At 42.4% G+C, this 24,892-nt stretch overlaps 1 protein-coding gene across 1 annotated transcript in view; it reads left to right on the top strand.

The window, feature by feature from the left end:
- LOC115468030 (inosine-uridine preferring nucleoside hydrolase-like) overlaps positions 1-15,054 on the top strand; it is a 36,290-nt gene extending 21,236 nt beyond the window's left edge. The window contains exons 5-6 of the mRNA XM_030199539.1: positions 5,583-5,719; positions 14,399-15,054. Coding sequence (XP_030055399.1) covers positions 5,583-5,719; positions 14,399-14,710 — 449 coding nt within the window. The 3' untranslated portion in view covers positions 14,711-15,054. The remainder of the gene's footprint in view (positions 1-5,582; positions 5,720-14,398) is intronic.
- Positions 15,055-24,892: the final 9,838 nt, after the last annotated feature.

Genomic DNA, 24,892 nt, shown 5'->3' with positions numbered 1-24,892 from the left:
ACTGAATAAAAGTAGTAAAAATTGGCAAAATTATTCGGTAAAAGTAACAAATGTTATCCTCTACTTTACAAAACTTTAACTTAAGTAACTATGGAACTAAGAGGATAACTTTACTACTACTACTATTTAGCATTTCTATAGCGCTACAAAGCATACGCAGCGCTGCACAAACATAGAAGAAAGACAGTCCCTGCTCAAAGAGCTTACAATCTAATAGACAAAAAATAAAGTAAGCAAATCAAATCAATTAATGTGTACGGGAAGGAAGAGAGGAGGGTAGGTGGAGGCGAGTGGTTACGAGTCAAAAGCAATGTTAAAGAGGTGGGCTTTCAGTCTAGATTTAAAGGTGGCTAAAGATGGGGCAAGATGTAGGGGCTCAGGAAGTTTATTCCAGGCGTAGGGTGCAGCAAGACAGAAGGCGCGAAGTCTGGAGTTGCAAAGTGAGAACACTTCACCCTTTGGCCTTTGTGCCAGTTTAGAAACTAAACATATGTCTGTAGTTTCATGCTGAAAATTGCCGAAGGAGGAAGTATCAATAGAGATTCATATTTGTGATTCCTGCAGGTGCTTTATTGACCAAAATAATATGCCCAGCTTTGAAAATTCAAAGTACGTAGATTTAGGGGTCTTGAGCTGTGGTAGAAAGTGGCCTTAGTGCACTCTTACATTGATGTTTCACATGCACTAAAGCAATTTTTACTACAGCCAGAATAGGGTTGATTTTTCCATTTTCCCTATTAATGGCCATTCACTAATGTTCTATTCTATTTTATTCCATGATTTCTATTCAGCTTTTAACCTAACAGTGCAAAGTGGATTACAAAGCAATAAGAAAAATTCCCAGCAGTAAAGATTTACATTAGAAAAAAACAGTCCATTACTATAAAATCACTAACATAATATATTCCAAATCATTTACTGTACATCAGGATACTGAGATGAAAATGAGCAGGTATACAGGTCCATGTTTTAGCTCCCTGAAATGCAAATGAACATTCCCATACAGATTTCAAATTCATCTTCTTTACAGAGGGAATATCGAATAATAAAGTCTTAGAACTTCACAAATGGTTCCTATTAGTCAGAGCCAAAAGTAGATCACCTACCATTTCTGAATTTATATCGTAAAAACTTTTATAAACTAGGCAAGCAACTTTAAAACAAATATGAAATTCCAGTCTTCACTAGTGTGACTTGTATAAAAGAGGACTGACCACTAAACTTGCCCAATTTGAAAATTAATCTAGCAGATGTATTCTGCAATAATTAAGGTTGCTGTAGTTGCTTAGTTATAGTACAGTATAAGGAGTTACAATAGTCTATAGATGGCATTAAAACTGTCTGAGCGATGATTCTAAAACCCAAAGAACTCGGGTGCCCTTTTACTAAGTTGCAGTAAAAAGGGGCCTGTTCTAGCGTTGGCACCTGTTTTTGACATGCACTGAGGCCCCCTTTTACTGTCTTATTTTTGAGGAAAAGAAATGGCCATTTGGTAAATGAAACACTTACTGCACAGTCATTTTGTTTTTTTTGGGGGGGAGCCTTTACCACCACCCATTGGGATGGCGGTAGGGGCTCCCATGCTAACCCAGCGGTAACCGATTACCACTAGGTAAGCCCCAGCGCTACAAAAATAGAAGATATTTTTGAAGTGACGGAAATGGCATGCGCTGGGGGTGGGAACTACCGCTGGTCTTTAGATAGTTCCGGATTGGTGCATGTCAAGCCCATTGCCTCGTGCCAACCCTTTAATAAAAAGGGCCCCTCAGTGAAGATCTAATTGTCCTAAGTTTCCATAAATTAAAAAGAACTTTTTAATGAGATCATTAATTTGAAATTCATAAGATAACTTGGAATCAAGAATTATACCTAGTACCCTAGACTTGGCATCAAATTTTAAAGAACTAATTTTTTTTTTTTTTAGTATTTAATTTGAGAAAATTAGTTGAAGCCCAATCCTCAACTATTTTTATATTATCCCCTGTTTACTAAGCCGCAGTAGCGGCTGCCGTGCGCTAATGCCAACACAGGCCATTCACTTTGAATGGGCTGTGTCAGCATTGTCGTGCGGCTAAGTAAGGGGGGGATAGTGTTAGAATAATAACATAATGATTCCAGCTTTGTGAAAGCCTTTTCTGTAATCAGGCAGCATGACCATGATAATGAAGATGAAGATGCAAGTGATGAATTAGCATTACTTCTAATACAGATGATAATGAAGATGACGACAAAAAGCATCCTTTGCTATGAGAAAGTCAAGTGTTTCAGACAGAGATTCCCTTGATAAATACCTGCAGACTCAGGGGTCCTTTTACTAAGGTGTGCTGAAAAATGTCCTGCGGTATGTAAAGGCGCATGTTTTGGGCGTGCGCAGATACATTTTTCAGCGTGCCTGCAAAAAATGCCTTTTTAACATTTTTGCCGAAAATGGACGTGTGGCAAAATCAAAATTGGTGCATGTCCATTTTGAGTCTGAGACCTTACCACCAGCCATTGACCTAGTGGTAAAGACCCGGGCTGTAATGACCTATGCGCGTCAAATGCCACTTGGCGTGTGTTCAAAAATAATTATTTTTCAGATGCGCATATCAGACACATGCCAAAAATGAAATTACCACAAGAGCCACGTGGTAGCTGGGTAGTAACTCCATTTTGGCACGCCTTGGCCACGCGTAGACACTTACGCGGCTTAGTAAAAGGGCCCCTCTCAGAAGATTTCAATAATATTGCATCTTGGCCTGATTTGAAGGAAATTTTTTTTAAAATCAGATTGAACAGTCCACTTATTGCCAGTGCAGTTGTTGAAAACCATTTTTTTTAGCTGTGTTGGCTTAATAATGAGTCAGAAATGCACTCTCATGAGTAACACTCATTTTCAAAATTTAGTTTTACTAAAAGCAAAGTGGATTGATTTGTAGAGCAATAAGGATAAAAATATTAACAGTAGTTGCTTTCATTGTAGTTGCAGAACTTTTACCCAAAAAGTATTATATTATGCTCTAACTTTTTAAATTTCACTTAAGTAAATTTCTTAATGTATTCTACACATTATTTTTACTTAAATATTAAAAGATGCATTTATTTTTACTTAAGTACTTTGACCTAATATTTTGAACAACACTGCTCAGTTGCAGCTTTTTTGTGCATGGATTATAACAAACAAATTCAATATCAGTTCCAGGTTTCTTCTGTCAGTCAGCAGTCAGGCATCCATAGCCAGTTCTAGTTTCAGGGTCATCCAATCCAAGTAATCAACAGTATTTTTCACACTCATATACAGTATTTTTCTCTATATCAAGTATCATGGAGCTCACTACATCTGGCAGCATTGCTAAATAACCATACAGTTGCAGGAATATATCTGGTCCAGCAAGGCCTTTTCTACTCCTCAGGACCAGTGCGGTTCCCTGAGAGTGGGATCACTGGATCTCTCAGAAGTCATAGCAAAGTTTCTAGTTCACTGGCTTAGTGGCTCAGAGAATAAAAAACTGTCCTTCCAGCAGGCCAGTCCCCTCTTTTGTGACCCAACAGCAGCCAGCTCTAGATACTTTCTGTTTCGTGCTTCTTCCCAGTGTCTCTACTCATTTTTCTGTCACTCCCCCATGCCTCTCACTAGCCCTTTACCCCTGTGCTTGATCATCTACTATTTTCCATCCATCTGCTGCCCAAATGTATAACCTCTTGGATACCCCTTGCTAAGTTGCAATGTCTTCTGCAGTAAGTCTTCTTTTAAAGTTTTGGATAATAGCATTTCATTCATTGTTCAGTACATAGTCTAAATGGGAATTGGGGGGCACAGTTGAAAGGGACGTCCAAATTTTCATGAGGACGTCCTTGCAGAACGTCCCCAACAAGGGGCGGGGAAACCCGTATTTTTGAAACAAGATGGACGTCCATCTTTTGTTTCGATAATACGATCAGGGACGTCCAAATCCTGAAATTTGGTCGTCCCTAGATTTGGTCGTCCCTAGACTTGGACGTTTTTGATTTTCAGCGATAATGGAAACCAAAGGATGTCCATCTCAGAAACGACCAAATGCAAGCCATTTGGTTGTGGGAGGAGCCAGCATTCGTAGTGCACTGGTCCCCCTGACATGCCAGGACACCAACCAGGCACCCTAGGGGGCACTGCAGTGGACTTCATAAATTGCTTCCAGGTACATAGCTCCCTTACCTTGTGTGCTGAGCCCCCACAACCCCCCCCCCCAAAACCCACTACCCACAACTGTACAGCAGTTCCATAACCCTTACGGGTGAAGGGGGCACCTAGATGTGGGTACAGTGGGTGTGTGGTGGGTTTTGGAGGGCTCGCTGTTTCCTCCGGAAACGTAACAGGTGGGGGGGATGGGGCTGGGCCCGCCTGCCTGAAGTGCACTGCACCCACTAAAACTGCTCCAGGGACCTGCATACTGCTGTGATGGAGCTGAGTATGATATCTGAGGCTGGCACGACATATTTTGAAAGATGTTTTTGAGGGTGGGAGGGGGGTTAGTGACCACTGGGGAAGTAATGGGAGGTCATCCCCGATTCCCTCCATGTGGTCATCTGGTCAATTTGGGCACCTTTTTGTGGCTTGGTCGTAAGAAAAGCACGACCAGGTAAAGTCGTCCAAGTGTTCGTCAGGGACGTCCTTGTTTTTTCCATTATGGGTTGAGGACGTCCAAGTGAGGCACGCCCAAGTCTCGCCTTCGCTATGCCTCCAACACAACCTCGTGAACTTTGGCTGTCCCTGCGATGGAAAGCAGTTGGGGATGTCCAGAATCGGCTTTCGATTATACTGATTTGGTCGACCCTGTGAGAAGGACGTCCATCTTCCAATTTGTGTCGAAAGATGGTTGTCCTTCTCTTTCGAAAATAAGCCCAATAGCAACCATTAAGAAAATGCTATACGGTTCAGTCAGTAGGTTTCACAGTTGAATTTACAACAAAGAAAATGAAATACATCTGAATCACTAAGAGGTAGCCCCTTAGAGATAGGGTTGTGGCAGTACTGGGGGAAGAGGATGTGAGGTGGGAAATGCATAAAATTATTTCCACTCTCTCTCTGTGTATCTTTGTTTTCTCTGTGTGGTGTGTATGTGTGTCTCGTCTCTGACTAGGAGAGCAGAGAAGAAGGGAGAAACAGTTTCAGAGGAGCAATACTCTTAACTGCTATATTTCACCATATCAAAGTTTACATGGAACAGAACTGGTGAACTGCTTGTCCCACAGAAATTTATTGGGCCATTTTTGGGGGGATGGGGAGAGCTTTCTCCCTGGTCCCATCTGACCTATTTTGGAAATCAGTGTGTCTTTTCACCAGGTTTTCCTCTTTGCCAAATTTAAATTCTGTTAAATTTTCAGAGTTATTTTGCCCCCAGAGAGATATTCTTGACTCCTTGTCTACAATTTCTTTACAACATATTGTTAGGTTAGAAAGAAATATTGTACTCACTTCAAATATTAGTGATTCAAAAAAATCTCTGCTATTGTTAGCTATTGTTATATGGCTTCATAATTAGAAAATCCAGATCTGAAATGTTTAATAAGTAATTCCTTTTGTAATGTTTTATATGTAAGCACTGATATTTCTTCTTTTATAGGGACAGGAAACAGATCTATGTGTGCAGAGTTTAACTTCAGCTTAGATCCTGAAGCAGCTCACATTGTGCTAAATCAATTTTTATGTCCCACCTACATTGCTACTTTGCAGTTCACTTATAACAACAGCCTCTCCATGGTAAGGATAATATTATATGCCTATTTTATTTATATTTTTGTTTTAATTTCTTAAATACCACCTGCCAGGAGTGGAGGAGTGGCCTAGTGGTTAGGGTGGTGGACTTTGGTCCTGAGGAACTGAGTTCAATTCCCACTTCAGGCACAGGCAGCTCCTTGTGACTCTGGGCAAGTCACTTAACCCTCCATTGCCCCAGGTACAAATAAGTACCTGTATACAATATGTAAGCCGCATTGAGCCTGCCATGAGTGGGAAAGTGTGGGGTACAAATGTAAAAAAAACCCAAAAAACTATTGAAGCAGTGTACTTTCTTTTTTTGAACTTGAATCTTCATTGAGGAAATCAATATTATCAGGGAAAAAACCCCATCACTATCCTAAAATACAGTTGAACTCTTATATAACCCCCTGTTCTCTTCACCCAACCTCCTCCCCTCCCCTGCCCAATCTCCTGCCAAAAACCTAATCCAGATCCAGAACAAAGTACTTCTTTAACAAAGTCTATGGATTAGTAATATCGTGCATTCCCTGTCACCAAAGAGCCATCAGCTGGTCCATCAACGTCACATATTGAAGTCTGTGGTGCCATCTAGTGATGGATAATAAATCTGCAAATTTCCAGGCTGCAGCAATAACAGATCTTAGCAGCACAAATGCAACGTTTCAACACCAAGCATAAATCTACATCAAGAGTCTCTGGAAATAAGTTTAATAGGCAAAGTTCTTTTGTAAATGCAATGTTGCATCCCATGATGGCAACAAATTTATGGCCCTGTTTACTAAGCTGTGCTAGAAACATAGAAATATGACGGCAGATAAAGGCCAGATGGCCCATCCAGTCTGCCCATTCTCCCTAACCACTAACTCTTCCTTTTCCTAAGGGATCCCACGTGCTTGTCCCACATTTTCTTAAATTCTGACACAGTCCTCATCTCCACGACCTCCACCACTTCCACCACCTCTTAACTTCATAGTATGCACCCTCATTCCCGAGTTTTTCTTCATTTGAAAAAGGCTCACTTCCTGTACATTAATGCCCCTGAGATATTTAAACGTCTCTATCATATCTCCTCTTTCCCTTGTGAGTGGAGGAGTAGCCTAGTGGTTAGTGCAGTGGACCTTGATCCTGGGGAACTGAGTTTGATTCCCACTACAGCTCCTTGTGACTCTGGGCAAGTCACTTAACCCTCCATTGCCCCTGGTACAAAATAAGTACCTGAATATATGTAAACTGCTTTGAATGTAGTTGCAAAAACCTCAGAAAGGCAGTATATCAAGTCCCATTTCCCTTCCCTCTTCTAGCATATACATGTTGAGGTTCATAAGCCTGGCCGCATATGTTTTATGTCCAAGATCGCCCTCTGGTCCAACTCCACCCTGTTCATATCTTTCTGTAGGTGAGGTCTCCAGAATTGCACACAGTAATCTAAATAGGGCTTCACCAGAGACAATAACTGGCAAAATTTACAGATGACTGTGGTTTAAATGTTGTTTACCACATCTGACAATTGATTGTAAGTTAATGCTGTTTAACACTGTTACCTCATCCGACAGGCATTTAATGATGACTTTTTCTCACAGAATTTTAACACTCTGATTAATCGTAGCACAACCCAATAGTAGAAGCCACAACGACACTCTCCAACACAAAAAGGCCAGAACTTACAGATGACTGTGATTTAAATGTTGTTTACCTCATCCAACAATTTATGTAATCTAATGCTGTTTTAATGCTGTCTATCACTGTTAGCTCATCTGACAGATGATTGTTTCTTAATGCTATTTAACAATGACTTTGTCTCACAGAATTTTAACACTTTGATTAATCTTAACATAACCCAATAGTAGGGGCCATAACGATACTCCCCACCAAAATGGCCAACTTAAAAGCATGGATCTTGTACTATACAATATCAATGTGGATAATGGGAATACCAGCAACAACCCCAACCACACAGAACAAAATACCTGTATGCATCACAGGAAGAAGACGTCCACTCCTACAACCGGAAGAACCCAATCAACATCCAAACAACAACACAGAGGCAAAACAAATAACCAGTAATATGAAACCAAACATGAACAACACCCAACAAAACAACAAGAGTAAATCAGACCGACCACACATCAACTAAAAACTGTTAATAAAACCAACATTAAACATGACATGTACATCCCAATACAAATAGGTTACATAAATGCGAGATCAGCAGTAACAACTCGGACTAGTACTCACCACCTACCCCAATTTTCCTCAGTACTGCAAACATAAATGGCCTCTGCCACAAATCGAGGAGGCCAAAATCCCTCAAAAGTTTAGTATACATCCTAGAGGATTCATGTCTCAGAGAAAGGGGCCTGCAGGGTAATCTATTCCACTTAAGCTGTGCAGCAAAATTAAAATCCTCTCCCATTAAGACATGACCCTGAGCTTTGGTAGATAAGAAATCGTAGACCCGCTGCCAAAATACATTCTGAGACTCAGAAGGGGAATACACATTAACCGTGGTAACCTGAATCTCATATACCTCCCCTATAACAATAAGAACTCGACACTCTTTAACTACATCCTGTGCAGAAAGGGGCAAGTCCCTTTGTAGTAGAAAAGATACCCCACATTTCTTTTTACTCTTCCGGGTTGAACAATGGTATATATGAGAATAATACCTAGAGTGCATAAGCTTTTCCCCCTTTTTGTTAAAGTGAGTCTCCTAATTGAGGGCAACATCTAAGTGCAATTGAACCAACTCTTTATATAAGAGGCTCTGTTTACATGGTGAATTAAGCCTTCTTGCATTAAAGGTACCCGCCCTCAAGTTAATACTACCCACTGTGTAGGTTTACTAGTGCATATAAGATCAGTGACAGTTCAAGGCAATCTCTAATAAAGAAAAAACAACCATCCCCACCCCCCATTCCCTCTAATCGCCACCAACATGAGTGACGCTGAAATGAAGTGGTGCATGTTTTAAAGATCATTGTCCTCCTATATAACTAAGGGGTCGTTTACCAAAGTGTGTTAAGTTTTTGCACTTAATGCATCCTAACAGCATAAATTGGTGCACGTTAAATGCAAAGGCAGCATGCTAATTATTGGGGACATGCCAATATGTCCTCTGGAATTAACATATGGACATATGTATTATTGCATGCAGAACCTGGTCACAAATAGCATGGCTGCACTTAGCGCTCCTATTGAGGAGATGCTAAGTGAATCCATGGTAATTGCACAAATGGATGTTAGTGCATGGTAATTACCATGTGCTTACCACATTACACAGTCAATGTCCATTCTCCATCCATGACCTACCTAGTTCCTGCCCCCTAACATGACTTCCCTATGAGGAAAGGCTAAAGAAGTTAGGGCTCTTCAGCTTGGAGGAAAGACAGATGTGGGGAAATATGATAGAGGTCTACAAAATTCATGGAGTGATACGGGTAGATGTGAATCACTTGTGTACTCTTTCCAAAAGTAAAAGAACTAGGGGCCACACAATAAAGTTACTAAGTAGTAAATTTAGAACAGACTGCAGAAAATATTTCTTCACTCAGCATGTAATTAAGTTCTGGAATTTGTTGCTAGAGAATGTGGTAAAAGCAGTTAGCTTAACAGGGTTTTAAAAATGTTTGAATGATTTCCTTAAAAAAAAAGTCCATAAGCCATTATTAAGATGGACTTGGAAAAATCCACTGCTTATTTATAGGATAAGCAGTATAAAATCTGTTTACTGTTCTGGAATCTTGTCAGGTACTTGTGACCTGGATTTGCCACTGTTGGGCTTGATGGACCTTTGGTCTATCCCAGTATGGCACCACTTATGTTCATATGTGCATTCAGAAGAGAGGTAGGTATTTCCTTGGCTCCAGAGAATTTACAATTCTAAGGTAATGGAGGTTGCAGTGACTTGCTGAATATCAGAAGGAGCATCAGTGAGATCTGTCCCTGTATGGCAATGCTTATGTACTTATATGCAGTTAATGCTTGAATCAGTGTGTGCAAACTGTCATGCCACTGTAGTAGCTGATAGTGCACATCTGCAGTAGTGATTAGTGCCTCCTAACTTGTGTGTTAACAATTTAATGCATTTTAATAAAAAGACCCCTAAGAAAAACAGGTACACTTATAAGAAACACCCAGGAGAACAGCTGCAGAGAGGACAGTGGGGCCACGTTTCCTGATTTAGATGCTTCCTGGCATATTTGTATTTACCACAGAAGTTATAGGCCTCCAAAGCTTTTTATGTAAGTATTTGGCAGTGTACAGTGTTTTCTCCCTTTACTTTATGGAAGTTTAGATTCCTCCCCCGCAAAAAAAATTGTTAAAAGACACAGTCTTGATGGATATGGAAGCAAAATTTGTATCTGTGGATTTGATCTGGCAATGGGCTAAACAAAGAAATTGTACTCTTATTAAAAAAAAACCAAAAATGTTTTGCTAATTAGTATGTATAAGGAAAAGTTTACAATCAATGGGCCTGATATTCAGACTGTGGCTGGCGCTGAGCTTGGCTATTCAATGTCAGGCTATTTTCGATGACCGGCATTGAATGTCCAGTTTATTTTTGGCTGGTTCAAATTTAAGCGACCAAACTGATATTCAGCGCTGGCCAGTTAAGTTTGAACCGGCCAAAGATAGGCCTGGTATTCACGTGGCCAAATATGGCCCCCAAACTTGTGTTGAAAATCAGCAGATAACCAGTTATATCACGTGATATAACCAGCCATTCACAAACCATGAATTTTCAGCGGGTCATGGCTGGCTGAAAATTCACAGATAGCCGGTTATGGGGAATTTAACTGGCCAGGTACCCATCCTGGCCGGTTAAACGCTTTTGAATATCACAGGGAATGTGTTCTAGAATATATGGTAGAGGTTATATTTACTGTTTGGTCCAGTACATGAACATGTCTGTGTTTTGAGGATACATTGAAGGATAGTGAATTCAATGTGGGCCATAAAGCAGAACAGCAGCAAACTGGAAGGGGCAAAGTGTATGCTGCTCAGTTGACGTTTTAACAACTCTGCCAGCTTGCCATTTTGGCAGTAATTTTCAAAATTCTCCACATTGGGACAAAGACCACACCTACTTCTTACTCATGGGCTTTGCACCAGTTCCCAAAGCAAAACTAAGCATGTGCCTTCTTTATGAAAACTGCCTCAGGTACAAAGCACATGCAGTTTCTTTCACCCACTTTTTATCGGGGTAAAATTTAGCTTGAAAAGTACACATGTAATTTTGAAAATGCTCTCTACATACAAACTTCTGCCCTGACCTAAACACATCACTAGGAAAGTCACTTTTCAAAGGGGATTATCATTTTATTAACAGTTTGTGCTTGTTTTTATTTAAAACATTTGATTAATCGCCCAATTTGGACAGGCCAAGTCTAGGCGATGTAGAAAATAAAATAAAATCGACAACCAAGAAAGAAAAGAACTCCAATACAAAATAGGAACGGTGTATATATATATTTCAATAAGAGAAAGAACACAACATAGTAATTACAGTAACACCAGTAAAGTGTTCTATTTTCCACAAGGCCCATTGCATAAAAAAGGCAAGTCTATAAAACAGGCAGAGCCAGCGTTGTGTGTGTGGGGGGCAAACAGGGCAGCTGTTCTGCACCCCACAGCTCCAGGGAACCCTGCGGTCCAGGTATCTCTTCCCCTTCTCCCCACCACAGTCCGTCTCCCTGTCCCTTCCCCTCACTTTCCTGATCTTCTATAAAATTTTATTTCCCTTCTCAGAGAGGCCCCAGAGCAGCAGCCATCCTCACAAGCTGCCTCAAAACGTTCCCTCTCTCCCGCAATCCGCTCCCCTCTGACACAATTTCCTGTTTCCTCCTGGGCGGATCGCGGCAGAGAGGGAAAGCTTCAGGGCAGCTTGTGAGGATGGCTGCTGTGCCGGGACCCCTCTGAGAAGGGAAATACAGTTTTAAAGAAGACCACAAGGTGAGGGGAAGGGAGGGAGATGGACCGTGGTGGGGAGAAGGGTAAGAGATGCCTGGACCGTGTAGTAGCAATGCAGGTGTGAGATGGGCGGGGAGGGGATTTGGGATCAGGAAACCCCCTCCTTAATTTCTGCCCTGGGCCCCACATGTCTAAAACCAGCCCTGAAACCAGGCGCTTGTATTTATGTGAATGTTAGGTGCATAAATGTTTACAACTGTGGTTCTCAACCCAGTCCTTGGGAAAACATTCAGCCAGTCAGGTTTTCAGGATACCCACAATGAATATGCATGAGATTGCATGCACTGCCTCCACTGTATGCAAATCTGATTCATCTCTTGCTTATTCATTGTGCATATCCTATCAACTGGACTGATTGGTGTGTCCCAAGGACTGGGCGGAGAAGCTCTGGTGTAGAATAATGACATACATACATATGTGTGCATGTACATAGGTAAAAAAGTGCTCTCCTGCAAATATTCAGTAAACTTATATAGCAATTACAGTGAAGTTTCAATTATCAGACATAAACAGGACCAACCTGTTGTCGAATAAGTGAAAAATTGGATAATATGGAAAACACTGCATAAACCCCTCAAACAATGCATAAACAGTTCTAAAAATTGTTCTAAAACAAATTTGTCCAGAGGGCAGCTATAAAATTGGTCAGTGTTCTCTGTCATAAACTGTATGGGGACTGACTTATAGACCTAAATATGTATACTCTGGAAGAAGGGTGGGAGGAAGGGGATATGATAGAGATGTTTAAATATCTCCATGGCATTAATGTAGAGGAGGTGAGCCTTTTTCAAATAAAGGAAAACTCTGGAATGAGAGGGCATAGAATGAAGTTAAGAGGTTATAGGCTCAGGATTAATCTAAGAAAATGCTTTTTCACAGAAAGGGTGGCCGACATATGGAATAGCCTCCTGGTGGAGGTCATGGAGACAAGGACTGTGTCTGAATTTAAGAAAGCATGGGACACGATCGCTTAGGGAAAGGAGAAGATAGTGGTTATTGAGGATGGGCAGACTGGATGGGCCATTTGGCTCTTATCTGCCTTCACGTTTCTCTGTTTCTAAATAAATGCAATGACGTCACCGTTGGGTCTGTCAGATATGCTGGATGGTCAGATTAGTGAAGGTCAGATAATCGAGACTGTACTATATGTGCAAGGGGGGGCATATACAAAGGAGGACCATAGGTGGGACATAGGCGGGGTTTCTGTTTACACGTTATGTGCATTCCTGCAGTAATTAGGTGCATGCACTTAAGCCAGTTCTATTGCTGACCTAGATGTGGGCTTGAACATATTAGATGCACTGATGCCGTTCCACTAGCATTCTAAAATAGAACCAAGGTGCCTTAGTTCTGTTCTAGAATCCTACCGCATAACCTGGGGGGGGGGCTAAATGGAAGCACATGGTTATAAAATTACCTCCAAAATGAGCCCTGCGGCAAATAACTCACATTTAATAAATGACTCCAAGGTGACTTAAACTCTATGCATTGTTGACTTTCTGATTTCATGTTTTTATTTCTTATATACTGCCTGCAAGCTATTCAGTTGGTGTACATTCAGAATGAGTGGACACAGCCTAAACCAGGGCAGAGGGCATTGTACCAGTTGCTGCATTTTTTTTTACAGAGCTTTATTGCTGCTCTGGTGGTAGAGAAGGGGTGCTGCGCCATAGTATTCCTTGCAGCATTGCCTTGGGTACCACAATAATTCCAGCAATGTGGACAGCCTTCTACTCACATTGAGGGTAGGCAGTTTTCAAGGAGCCTATTTAGATAGGTATAACGCATTTTTCCTGTGTGTAAACTGCTTTGAAAACTGGTCGTTCTGTCAGATAGATGTGAAGGTCTTGGAAGGGGGAAATGAGATATCCAGGTAAGGAAGTGTTCAGTTCCACAAGTATTTTAACAAAAAAGCTCTTAAGAACATAAGCTTTGCTATACTGGGATAGACCGAAGGTCCATCAAGCCCAGTATCATGTTTCCAACAGTGGACAATCCAGGTGACAAGTACCTGGCAACATCCCAGAATAGTAAATCAGATTTTGTTCTGCTTATCCTAGAAATAAGCAGTAAATTTTCCCGAGTCCTTCTTAGTAATGGCTTATGGCCTTTTCTTTTAGGAAATTATCCAAAACTTTTTAAAACCCTGCTAAGCTAACATGGATAGCAGCAACTACATGTGTATTTTCCAGCACATACAGGGGCAACAATTTTATTGAGATAAATGTGCATAAAAAATGTGGCCCCAGGGGGCTTTACACATTCAGGTACAGACATTGTCCCCGATCACTCCTCCCGTCCCTACAGCACAAGATCATTCCCTGCCCCCAAATCACAACACACATTACAAGCCCTCCCACCACTCTTTAGCGCGCACTGTGTAGACGCCAACAATATTCCTATGGGCACCTAAACAGCGAGCGCTAATTGTTAGCATGTGCTAAAGAACACTAGTGTGCCTTTATAAACACTAGCGTCTTTGTAAAGAACACTAGCACGCCTAATATCTTATGGCTGTTATTTTAGAAGCATCTCCACAGGTGGATCAGCTACACAAGCAAATAACAATTTTAGGGGGTCTTGTTTAGTGCACGTTAATTTTTAGAGCTCTCCATTTTTATTGTTGTTTAAAACTCTTCCAGTCTGTGGATATTGAAACATAACACTAAGTCTTCAGTAGATGATCCCATTTCCCTTTTCTTGTTGCAGGATTTTTTTAAAGATTTGGTAAATCAGAATACCATGAAAGCTCGGTTTATGAAGAAAATAACTTCCCAATGGAGCCATAATAAAAGTGACTTTGTGTCCTATGATTCGTATGCCATGGCTGCTGCTATAGATGAGAGTGTCATTACAGACTACCTGGCATGTAGTGTTAGCGTGGAGCTGAATGGGCAATTAACCAGGGGTATGCTAGTCCTTGATGTGAATAATCGACAAAAGAAAACACACAAAGCCTTCCTAATGAAAAGATGTGATCTTGAGAAGTTCAAAAAGCTGTTAATGTTGTCTTTACAATAGTACCTTTGATCCGAGAAGGGGCACAAGTGGACTGAATAGTTCACCATTCAATTCTGAGGTACACTGCTGTGAAAAAGAGAAGACTCTTTTTTCATGGATATAACACAGATCTGAAAAAAAAAGTATTATCTCTATAGGTAGAAATATATGAACAGTCCCCTGTATCCTCCTTTCCTATGGATTTTCTTTGCAGTCAGAACCCAAAGGTTTTGACATGTTGGAACAATTGACTATATCAGTATAAATTCATATTACTAGGGAAGTCCACATGGAGGTGCATTTTCGAAAGGGACGTCCACGTTTCGATTTGGATGTCCTTGCAAAATGTCCCGATCCAGGGGCAGGGAAACCTGTATTTTCGAAACAAAGATGGACGCTCATCTTTCATTTCAAAAATACCGTCAGGGATGTCCAAATCCTTAAATTTGGTCATCCTTAGAGATGGACATCCCTAAACATGGACGTTTCTGATTTTCAGTGATTTTCGAAACCAAAGACGTCCATGTCAGAAACGACCAAATGCAAACCATTTGGTCGTGGGTGGAGCCAGCATTTGTAGTGCACTGGTCCCCCTGACATGCCAGGACACCAACCGGGCACCCTAGGGGGCACTGCAGTGGACTTCATAAATTGCTCCCATGTACATAGCTCCCTTACCTTGAGTGCTCAGCCCCCCCCCCCAAACCCACTACCCACAACTGTACACCTCTACCATAGCCCTTATGGGTGAAGGGGGGCACCTAGATGTGGGTACAGTGGGTTTCTGGTGGGTTTTGGAGGGGCTTGCTGTTTCCTCCACAAACGTCTGGCTGAATTGCACTCACCCACTAAAACTGCTCCAGGGATCTGCATACTGTTGTCACGGACATCTGAGGCTGGCATGACATATTTTTAAAGATGTTTTTTTAGGGTGGGAGGGGGTTAGTGACCACTGGGGGAGTAACAGGAGGTCATCCCCAATTCTCTCCGGTGGTCATCTGGTCAGTTCGGGCACCTTTCTGTGCCCTAGTCATAATAAAAACAGCTCCGGGTGAAAACGTCCTTTTTTTCCATTATGGGTCAAGGACGTCCAAGTGTAAGGCACGCCCAAGTTCCGTCTTCGCTACACCTCCAACACGTCCCCTTGAACTTTGGCCATCCCTGCGACGGAGTGCAGTTGAGGACGTCCAAAATCGGCTTTCAATTATACAGATTTGGACGTTTCTGAGAGAAGGACATCCATCTTCCGATTTATGTCGAAAGATGGGCGTCCTTCTCTTTCGAAAATGAGCGCAAAAGGAAAGAAATCAGTTCATTTTCAGTTTGTTTAGCTTTTTTTTTTCCTGATTTTTGGATGTTTTCAGTTCATTTCACACATTTATTTTAATAAACATTAAAACTTATTAATGTGCACAAAGTAATTTAACACATTAATCCTTAGGGTAAGATGTGTTAAATTGATTTAGCTCACAGTAAAATTTTGTAAGGTGCACTAGCAAACCAAATGTGTACTAACAAATCTACATTCCTATTGTGTGTGTGTGTGTGTGTGTATATGTATGAGTGTGCACGTGTGGGTATATATATATATATATATAGATATATATATGTATACTGCTTTTTTTGTAGGGAAAAAGGTACTGTACTCATGGGCGGGGTCATCTATGGCTCTACCCCTATGGTAGCCACACACCTTATACCAGTCATGGCGCATATAAGCAGTATCATTGAAAGTAATATACCAGTATAAGAGAAAAAATAACTTGTGATTTTTTTTTCATTATAAATAATTTTTGTAAGCTGTTACAGCTCCAGTATACCCAGTGCAAAATAAGACAGCAGATATAAATTCTCAAATTGGACATCTTCCAAACACTAAAATAAAAATAAAATGATTTTTTTTCTACCTTTGTTGTCTGGCGACTTTGTTTTTCTGATCATGTTGGTCCCAGTATCTGATTCTGCTGCTCTCTATCTGTTCCCTTAACTCTGTTTCCAGGGCTTCCTTTCCATTTATTTCTTTACTTTCCTCCTTTCTTCATTTCTTGCCCTACCTCCATAGGTAAAAGCTGGGTCCTCCGTGGACTTGTCCAAACCTTTTTTAAACCTAGATACGCTAACCATTGTTACTATATCCTCCAGCAGCGAGTTCCAGAGCTTAACTATTTATTGCATGAGAAAATATTTCTTCCTATTTGTTTTAAAAGTATTTCCATATAACTTCCTCAAATGTCTCCTAGTCTTTGTACTTTTGGAACGAGTAAAAAATCAATTCACTTCTACTCAGTGGCGTAGCCAGACCTGACATTTTGGGTGGGCCCAGAGGTAATATGGGTGGGCACTATGTATACAGGTATGAGTAGTGTTTCTTGGAATACTACAAAATAATGCCTTAGATTGCACTGGATAATGGATTTCTAATTAGTCTGCCCAACAGCTGCCCTGCATCAGCATAAACCATACACATACTTAATGGAAAAACTGATATTTTTAAATAGAGTTACGTTATCCCATATCTTAAATTTGACAAGACTTAAGTCTACTATAATGGCAAACATTTCAACACATATATCAGGATCCTGCAATATAATTACAGAAATGGCATATATCCTTCAAAGTTTAGTTTATAACAAATGTAAATGACTGATTAAACTGTATTAAAAAGAACATGGGTAAATACCTTTGAAGTCCTTTTCCTCTTCCAATCATCCCTGTAGCCCAGTATCAGACCTTTATTTCCCTTTCCTACCCCCCCTCCATCTCCGTAGCCCAGCATCAGCCCTTCCTTTCCCTACCCACCCCCATCAATCCCCGTAGCCCATCAGCCCTTCCCTATCATCCATCCCGTAGCTATGTATCAGCCCTACCCTACCCCCCACCCCTCCCTGTAGCCTAGCTTCAGCCCTGTCCTACCCCCATAGTCTGGCATCTCCCCTGTTCCCAATCTTCCCCCTCCCCCACCCTGAAGCACTAAATATAAAACCTTTTGTTTTTTTTTTAATGGCCTGGGCACTTCAGAGCCCACCCCCATCCAAAAACCCACCTACATTAAACATAAAACTTTTTTTTTTATTTTAACCTGGCCTCTACAGAGATCATCCCCAGCCAAAAAAAAACATTATATGAAATATACAACCACTGAGCCCACAACTACAAAAATCTAATTATAAAAAGCTTTTGTATTTTTCTTCAAAGCCCTGTTTTCAACAACACAAGAATTACATGAATCCCAGAACATCTTATAATTCTAAAATAGGTTGTCAACGACCATCTTATCAACCTAGAGTAACTAGAGACAAACATACTCAGAAGATGGCAGCTACGATTCAACCAAAGCAGACACCTAATTCTTGAGCTAGCCTTAATTAAAAAAAAAAATTACATGATGATTATGATGAAAAAAAAAAGCATTTACAATTTTATTACCTGCTGGCAGCTGCTGGGCTGGGCTGCTGGCAGCAGGCAGCTGCTGCTTACCTTGGCAGTAAAGTTATGGAGACATTGCTGAGTGCTGAAACTTGACTCTGGATTGGAATGATCTCTCATCTGTCTCGAACTTCCAGTTCCCAAACCAATTCCCACGTCCAGGCAGGGCCAGGCTGAGGTTCGCCTCGCACCTGTGTGCGTGCACGTGCGCACGTCCAGTCATTAGCGCTGCTACTGCTGCGTAGGATGGATGGAATCATGGGAAACACTACGACGTGCTGCCTGCGCAGCCCTGCAGTGCATTCCCGAAGGTAGGCGCCAGTGGGCTGATGTTCGGAACTTCGGAGCTTGCCCTGGGAGACCTGAGCGGATGCTCGGCTGCCCGCAACGTGGTACGCTAGGCTGCCCACCCGTAGCTACGCCCCTGGTACAGAGTGACATAAAAAATAAACTCAAAACTCAACTCCTCAGTTGATTCTTATCTGAGATAAAGTTCAGATCTAGGCCTCCTGCCATCCAATTTTGCCCCTATTTGTAGCCCCAAAAAACCAAGCACACATACACCTCCCCCTCCCATACCAACCCCCCTCCTCAGGTGAGTGAAACCCAAGGGGAAAAAAACCTTCAGGAATCAGTGTCAACAGGATCCCATACATCAGATGATGTAAGGGTCAATAGTTCATTCCACAGCTACTTCTTGGTTACCATAGATGGCCCACCTTGAGGCTTCCACACCGACTTACCTCCTGTCCTAGCCTCTGCTTCAGTTCTAGAGCGGTGCACAGACTAAGGCCCACGAAGAGCTCGTCGGAGCCGCGGAGGAAATCTGAGGAGGGCGCGCAGACGGGGCCCAGCTGCTGGAAGCGCTCCAGGGCCTACTCGGCCGCCTCGGGTTGCTCCAGCATGAAGAGCAGGTGCAGGCGGAGGCGGTAGAGCATGTAAGCCACGCCGGCCACACCCCCGTACAGCCCTCCGCCTCCGATTGGAGCAGGACATCCAAATGGGCGGGCCTGAGCCGAGAAGGCCCACCCGTAGCTACGCCCCTGCTTCTACTCATTCTACACCACTCAGGATTTTGTAGTCCTTAATCATATCTCCCCTCATCTCTTTTCCAAGCTGACAATCCCTAACCTCTTTAGCCTTTCCTCATATGAGAGGAGTTCCATACCCTTTATCATTTTGGTCGCTCTTCTTTGAACCTTTTCTAATTCCGCTATATCTTTTTTGATATATTGCGACCAGAACTGAACGCAGTACTCAAGGTGAGGTCACACCATGGAGCAATATAGAGGCATTATAGTATTTTTGGTCTTATTCACCTTCCCTTTCCTAATAATTTCTAGCATCCTGTTTGCTTTTTTTGGCTGCGACTGCATACTGAGCAGAAGATTTCATCATTCTAGCTATAAATACACCTAGATCTTTTGCTTTGGTGCTGACTCCCAAGGTGGACCCTAGAATCAAGTAAGTATGATTTTGATTATTCTTTCCAATGTGCATCACTTTACATTTGTCCACATTACATTTCATCTGCCATTTGGGTGCCCAGTCTTCCAATTTCCTAAGGTCTTCCTGCAATTTTTCATAGTCCAAATGTGTTTTAACAACCTTGAATAGTTTTGTGTCACCTGCAAATTTAATCACCTTACTTGTCATGCCAATTTCCATATCATATGTTAAATTTCACCAGTCCCAGTACAGATCCCTGCAGTACTCCACTATTTACCCTCCTCCATTGAGAGAAATTACCATTTAACCCTACCCTCTGTTTTCTGTCCAACTTTTATGAGGAAGAGGAAGATTTCAGCATCTGCCCACCCAATTCACCCCCCTCCCCCCTGATTCATCAACTGGAGATAACCAGTTTCATTCAGGCAGCTTCATGGAGCTGACTTGGCCATTAGGGAAGGACCAGGTCACAGGGCGATATCTCACTTAGCCCCATATGGCTCGAGAGAACCTCCAAATCTGTGGGGTGTGATGAGCCCCTTGTGGCCAATGGCCTGCTCCACCTGATCTCCTCTCTCCCTGGGAACCTTGGGTGTCTGACTTCCAGCCCCTGCATGCAAGACCTTTAATCCCTCATCATGAACCTTTTGGTCATGGTTATGTTGGCTCAGGTGCTGGGATTTCCTGGTTCCCTGGCACCAGTATGAAGCAAACGATTCTTTCTTGGTACCCCACTCCACTTTATTACACTTTCCTGGTGTGGTCACACAGCAGCAATCAGCCAGCCAGCCAGCTTGGCCCTTATGGTAATGTCCTGGGACACTCTCAAGGGTCCTCCAGTACTAACCAGAGTGTTTAGGAACTTTTATTAAAAAAACAAAGACAGAAGGCAAAGAGAAACACACAAATGCCACACAGAATATAGAAAACTGGGGAAAAAGCCCCCTCCAAGCAAAAGGAGCAAAACACATTCGCTGCAGCCAAGTCCAGAGGAGCCAGCTCTCCAGAGCATGTTTACAAACCTTTATTCAAAAAGCCAAGACATACAGAGGGAATAGAGAAACACACAAATGCCACACACACAAAATAAACAAAACAGTGTGTGTGTGTGTGGGGGGGGGGGGGGGGCGGGGGGAACTGCTGCTCGTGATCTTGGGCAAGTCATTTAACCCTCTATTGCCTCAGGTATAAACTTAGGTTGTGAGCTCTCCAGGGACAGGGAAATACCCAGTGTACCTGAATGTAACTCACCTTGACCTACCATTGTGAGCAAAATCCAAATAAATAATAAATTAATTAATATACAAACCAGGGGGGGGGGGGGGGGAAGCCTCAAACAAGAGACAAGAGCAAAACACATTCTCTGCAGCCAAGTCCAGAGGAGCCAGCTCTTCGTTGCTAACCAGAGAGAGTGTTTAGAAACCTTTATTCAAAAAGCAAAGACACACAGAAAACATAGAGAAACACACAAATGCCACAAACATAGAATATACAAAACAGGAAAAAAAAAAACCTCCAACAAAAACTAGGAGCATATCATATTTGCTGTAGCCAAGTCCAAAGGAACCAGCTCTCCAGTACTAACCAGAGAGAGTATTTAGAAACCTTTATTCAAAAAGCAAAGACATATAGAGAACACAGAGAAACATAAAAATGCCACAAACATAGAATATACAAAACAGGAAAAAAAAAAACCTCCAACAAAAACTAGGAGCATATCATATTTGCTGTAGCCAAGTCCAAAGGAACCAGCTCTCCAGTACTAACCAGAGAGAGTATTTAGAAACCTTTATTCAAAAAGCAAAGACATATAGAGAACACAGAGAAACATAAAAATGCTACACACACAGAATATACAAAACAGGGAAAAAAAAACCCTCCAACAAAACAGTTGCTCTCCAGAGCTTTGTCTCTAAGAAGTTGCTCACAGACAGCTCCCCTCTACTGTGGTTAGTACTCTTCAGGTCATGGAAAGAGGAGTCCTTTACACAGGGTGACTTTTCCACACCGCTCCCTCATTCATCCAGTCCAAACATCTCCGGTAAGGTTTTTCATGGATCCAACAACAGTTCTGGTACTCCTCATATGTCTTCTGGCTTCTTTCATAAGCATGAACATACTAGGTTAGCAGGCATCAGATGATATGCAAATTAGGCAGCCTTCATGCCTTACTGTTATGCAGATTAGCTCCATCTAGCCTTCACCAACCACTCGGGGGATGGGTGAAATTCTTCTTCCAACAGATAGTTCATAAAGCAATCTTCAGGAGACTTGTGGGCTCATTTTTGAAAGAGAAGGATGCCCATCTTTTGTCCCAAATCGGGAGATGGGCGTCCTTCTCCCAGGGTCGCCCAAATCGGCATAATTGAAAGCCGATTTTGGGCGCCCTCAACTGCTTTCCGTCGCGGGGACGACCAAAGTTCCCGGGGGCGTGTCGGAAGCATAGCGAAGGTGGGACTGGGGTGTGCTTAACACATGGGCATCCTCAGACGATAATGGAAAAAAGAAGGGCGTCCCTGACGAACACTTGGCTGACTTTACTTGTTCCTTTTATGTTTATGACCAAGCCACAAAAATGTGCCCTAAATGACCAGATGACCACCGGAGGGAATTGGGGATGACCTCCTGTTACTCCCCAGTGGTCACTAACCCCCTCCCACCCTAAAAAAAAACATCTTTAAAAATATGTGTGGAGTTGGTTTTGGGGGAATCAGCACACAAGGTAAGGGAGCTATGCACCTGGGAGCTTTTTTCTGAAGTTCACTGCAGTGCCCCCTAGGGTGCCCGGTTGGTGTCCTGGCATGTCAGGGGGACCAGTGCACTACGAATGCTGGCTCCTCCCACGACCAAAGGGCTTGCATTTGGTTGTTTCTGAGATGGGCGTCCTCGGTTTCCATTATCGCCGAAAACCGGGGATGACCATCTCTAAGGTCGACCTAAATGTGGAGATTTGGGCGTCCCCGACCGTATTATCGAAACAAAAGATGGCCGCCCATCTTGTTTCGATAATACAGGTTTCCCCGCCCCTTCGCAGGGACATCCTGCGAGGACTCTCAGGAAAACTTGGGCGCCCCATTCGATTATGCCCCTCTTGGGGTCTCAAACAGCCACCTCCCTTTGGACAGGACTTTTACTTTCACCATAACCTTATGGTCCTGTCCTCTACCAGTATACGTGTTATGGCTGTTAGTCCAAGCCTCAGTTAAAAACAAAACAAAACCCAGTGTTGCCTCACACTGGGATCCATAACACAGTTGAAATCCTCCTATTCAGCATAGTAAAGGTAGTACCTTTTCCTTCATTAGAGTCCCTGCTCTGGTGGAGATCCTTCCCCCAGTCACCAGTGCAGCTTTTTATTAAGGGTCCATGCCCCAGGGTTCACAGTCCATTCTAACCAGCTTCTCAGGTTACCTGCAGACTCACTCACTCACTTCATATATCCATCCTTCCTTCTTCAGGGCCCCCCCTTCTGTTTCCCTCCAGGGAATGCTTTTATAGTGAGTTTGAGACTGCACCCCACCCTTTCTGAGACACTCCCCTTCATTCTAGGTGGGTCTAAAACTTCTTAGCTAGGTCCAACACTTAAAAGAGAAATGCCTTCTTCCATTCTGTGATGGGCCTTCCTACCCTTATAATCTTACAGGTGTCAGATCACTTCCCTCCAGCCTTCTAGATTTTGGCTGTCAACTACAAGGCAGAGCGCCCTCTACTGGCCCCTTTCATGTCATTACCGCAGGCCTTTCACTGTGAGAGCTCCACCTTGTGGCCTATTCATGTCACAACATGGCCTATACTTATCACAGGGGTCAGCTGGAAGTTGCAGAGCATCATCTGCGGGGAGCAATGCTGGAGAACACGATGGAGGGTGGACCTCTGCTGCTGAGAAATCCTACCACAGGGGAGACTGCTCCGGTGTGTGTCACACCAGTTCTAGGTTCAGTCCAGAGGTTCTAGGACAGTTGGAAGGAGGTTCAGGTGATCTAGCTGTTCCCTCCTTGGTCAGACCTGCACAAGTAACTCTGGATTCTACATGGCAAGCTCTGGAGTCACTTTATAAAGTCTGCTCTGGAATTATTCCTAATGTGCAAAGGAACTCTAAAAAGTTGCAGACTTTTGAGGAAGGCTTTATAGCATCCAAGGTTAAAGTTGAAGATTTGGGTTCACAAGTTCAAGAGGTGAAAACGACTACTGCTTCTCTTACCCAGGAACAGATGATTCTTCATCAAAAGAAAATTGTAATAATTACACCAGACAGTTGAACTTGAGACTCTTGACTTTTCTTCAAATGCTTAAAGTTTCCCCTAAGGATCTATTTTATAGATTCTTCAAAGAAACATTTCATTTTTCTGATGCTAAATTGCCACCCCTTCAAAAGATTATATTCCTGCTGTTTCAAAAGCAGATAATCTGTCTGGTGAGGCCTCTGCTATACACATATCTTCTGATACTTTAAATGTTATAGAAATACTTGAAAGCTCAGTGGATGAAGTAATCTCTAGATCTACAATGTTAGTAACATACATCTTTCTCTAAGATAAAGATTCTTTGCTACGTTCTTTTGTATGAAAGAACGCAATTTTCTTGGGTTTTATTTTTCCTGATGTTTCAAGATGGATGCAGTCTAGATGGAAGAAATTTCTTTCCTTACAGCAGCAGGCTCTTGCTCATGGAGCTAAGTTTCAGCTGTGTTATCCTTGCAAATGTATGGTTACTTTTGAGGCTAACTCTTACATGTTTTGTTCTTGATTTATATAATCGCTTTCTCTTCTTTTTGAGACACCTTTTAATTGAAGACTATTGCAGCATTTTCCCCCATGCTTTGTGGGGCTTACAGCACAGTTTGCATCAGGGCTGGTGCAAGGGGATTGGGTGCCCTAAGTAAACCTTTAGCTTTATGCACCTCTCCTCCCAAATGAACTTCAGTCACTTAATCTGAATCCCAAGTACATCATTAATGGGCCCGTTTACTAAAGTGTGATAAGTTGTTGCACTTACCATACCTTATAGCAAAACTTAATGTGTGATGGGGGCACTGGTGAGCACAGCCCAAGTTGGACACCTGATTCCAGAGCTCCTTCGAACCCAGTACTAATTATTCCCAGATCGCCTTATTGGTGCTGAAATAACTGGTTATCTTCCTTGTCTGAATGTCATCCATGGCTAGCTATAAAGCTACTAAGTTGGATTTCTCATTTGGGCTATCTCAAGGGGTGAAGTGCTCAAAACCAGAGCCTCAGTTGCCACAGAAGATGGGTGGTAAAGGCCCCAAGCCTACTCTATGGGCACTTATGAAGGTACTGCTTCAACTTAAAGACCTTTTGCGAGAAA

This window comes from Microcaecilia unicolor, chromosome 4 (genome assembly GCF_901765095.1).
Source record: "Microcaecilia unicolor chromosome 4, aMicUni1.1, whole genome shotgun sequence".
Lineage (NCBI taxonomy): Eukaryota > Metazoa > Chordata > Amphibia > Gymnophiona > Siphonopidae > Microcaecilia > Microcaecilia unicolor.
Note: the sequence above shows the minus strand (reverse complement) of the source record. Positions and strands in the feature narration are given on the sequence as shown.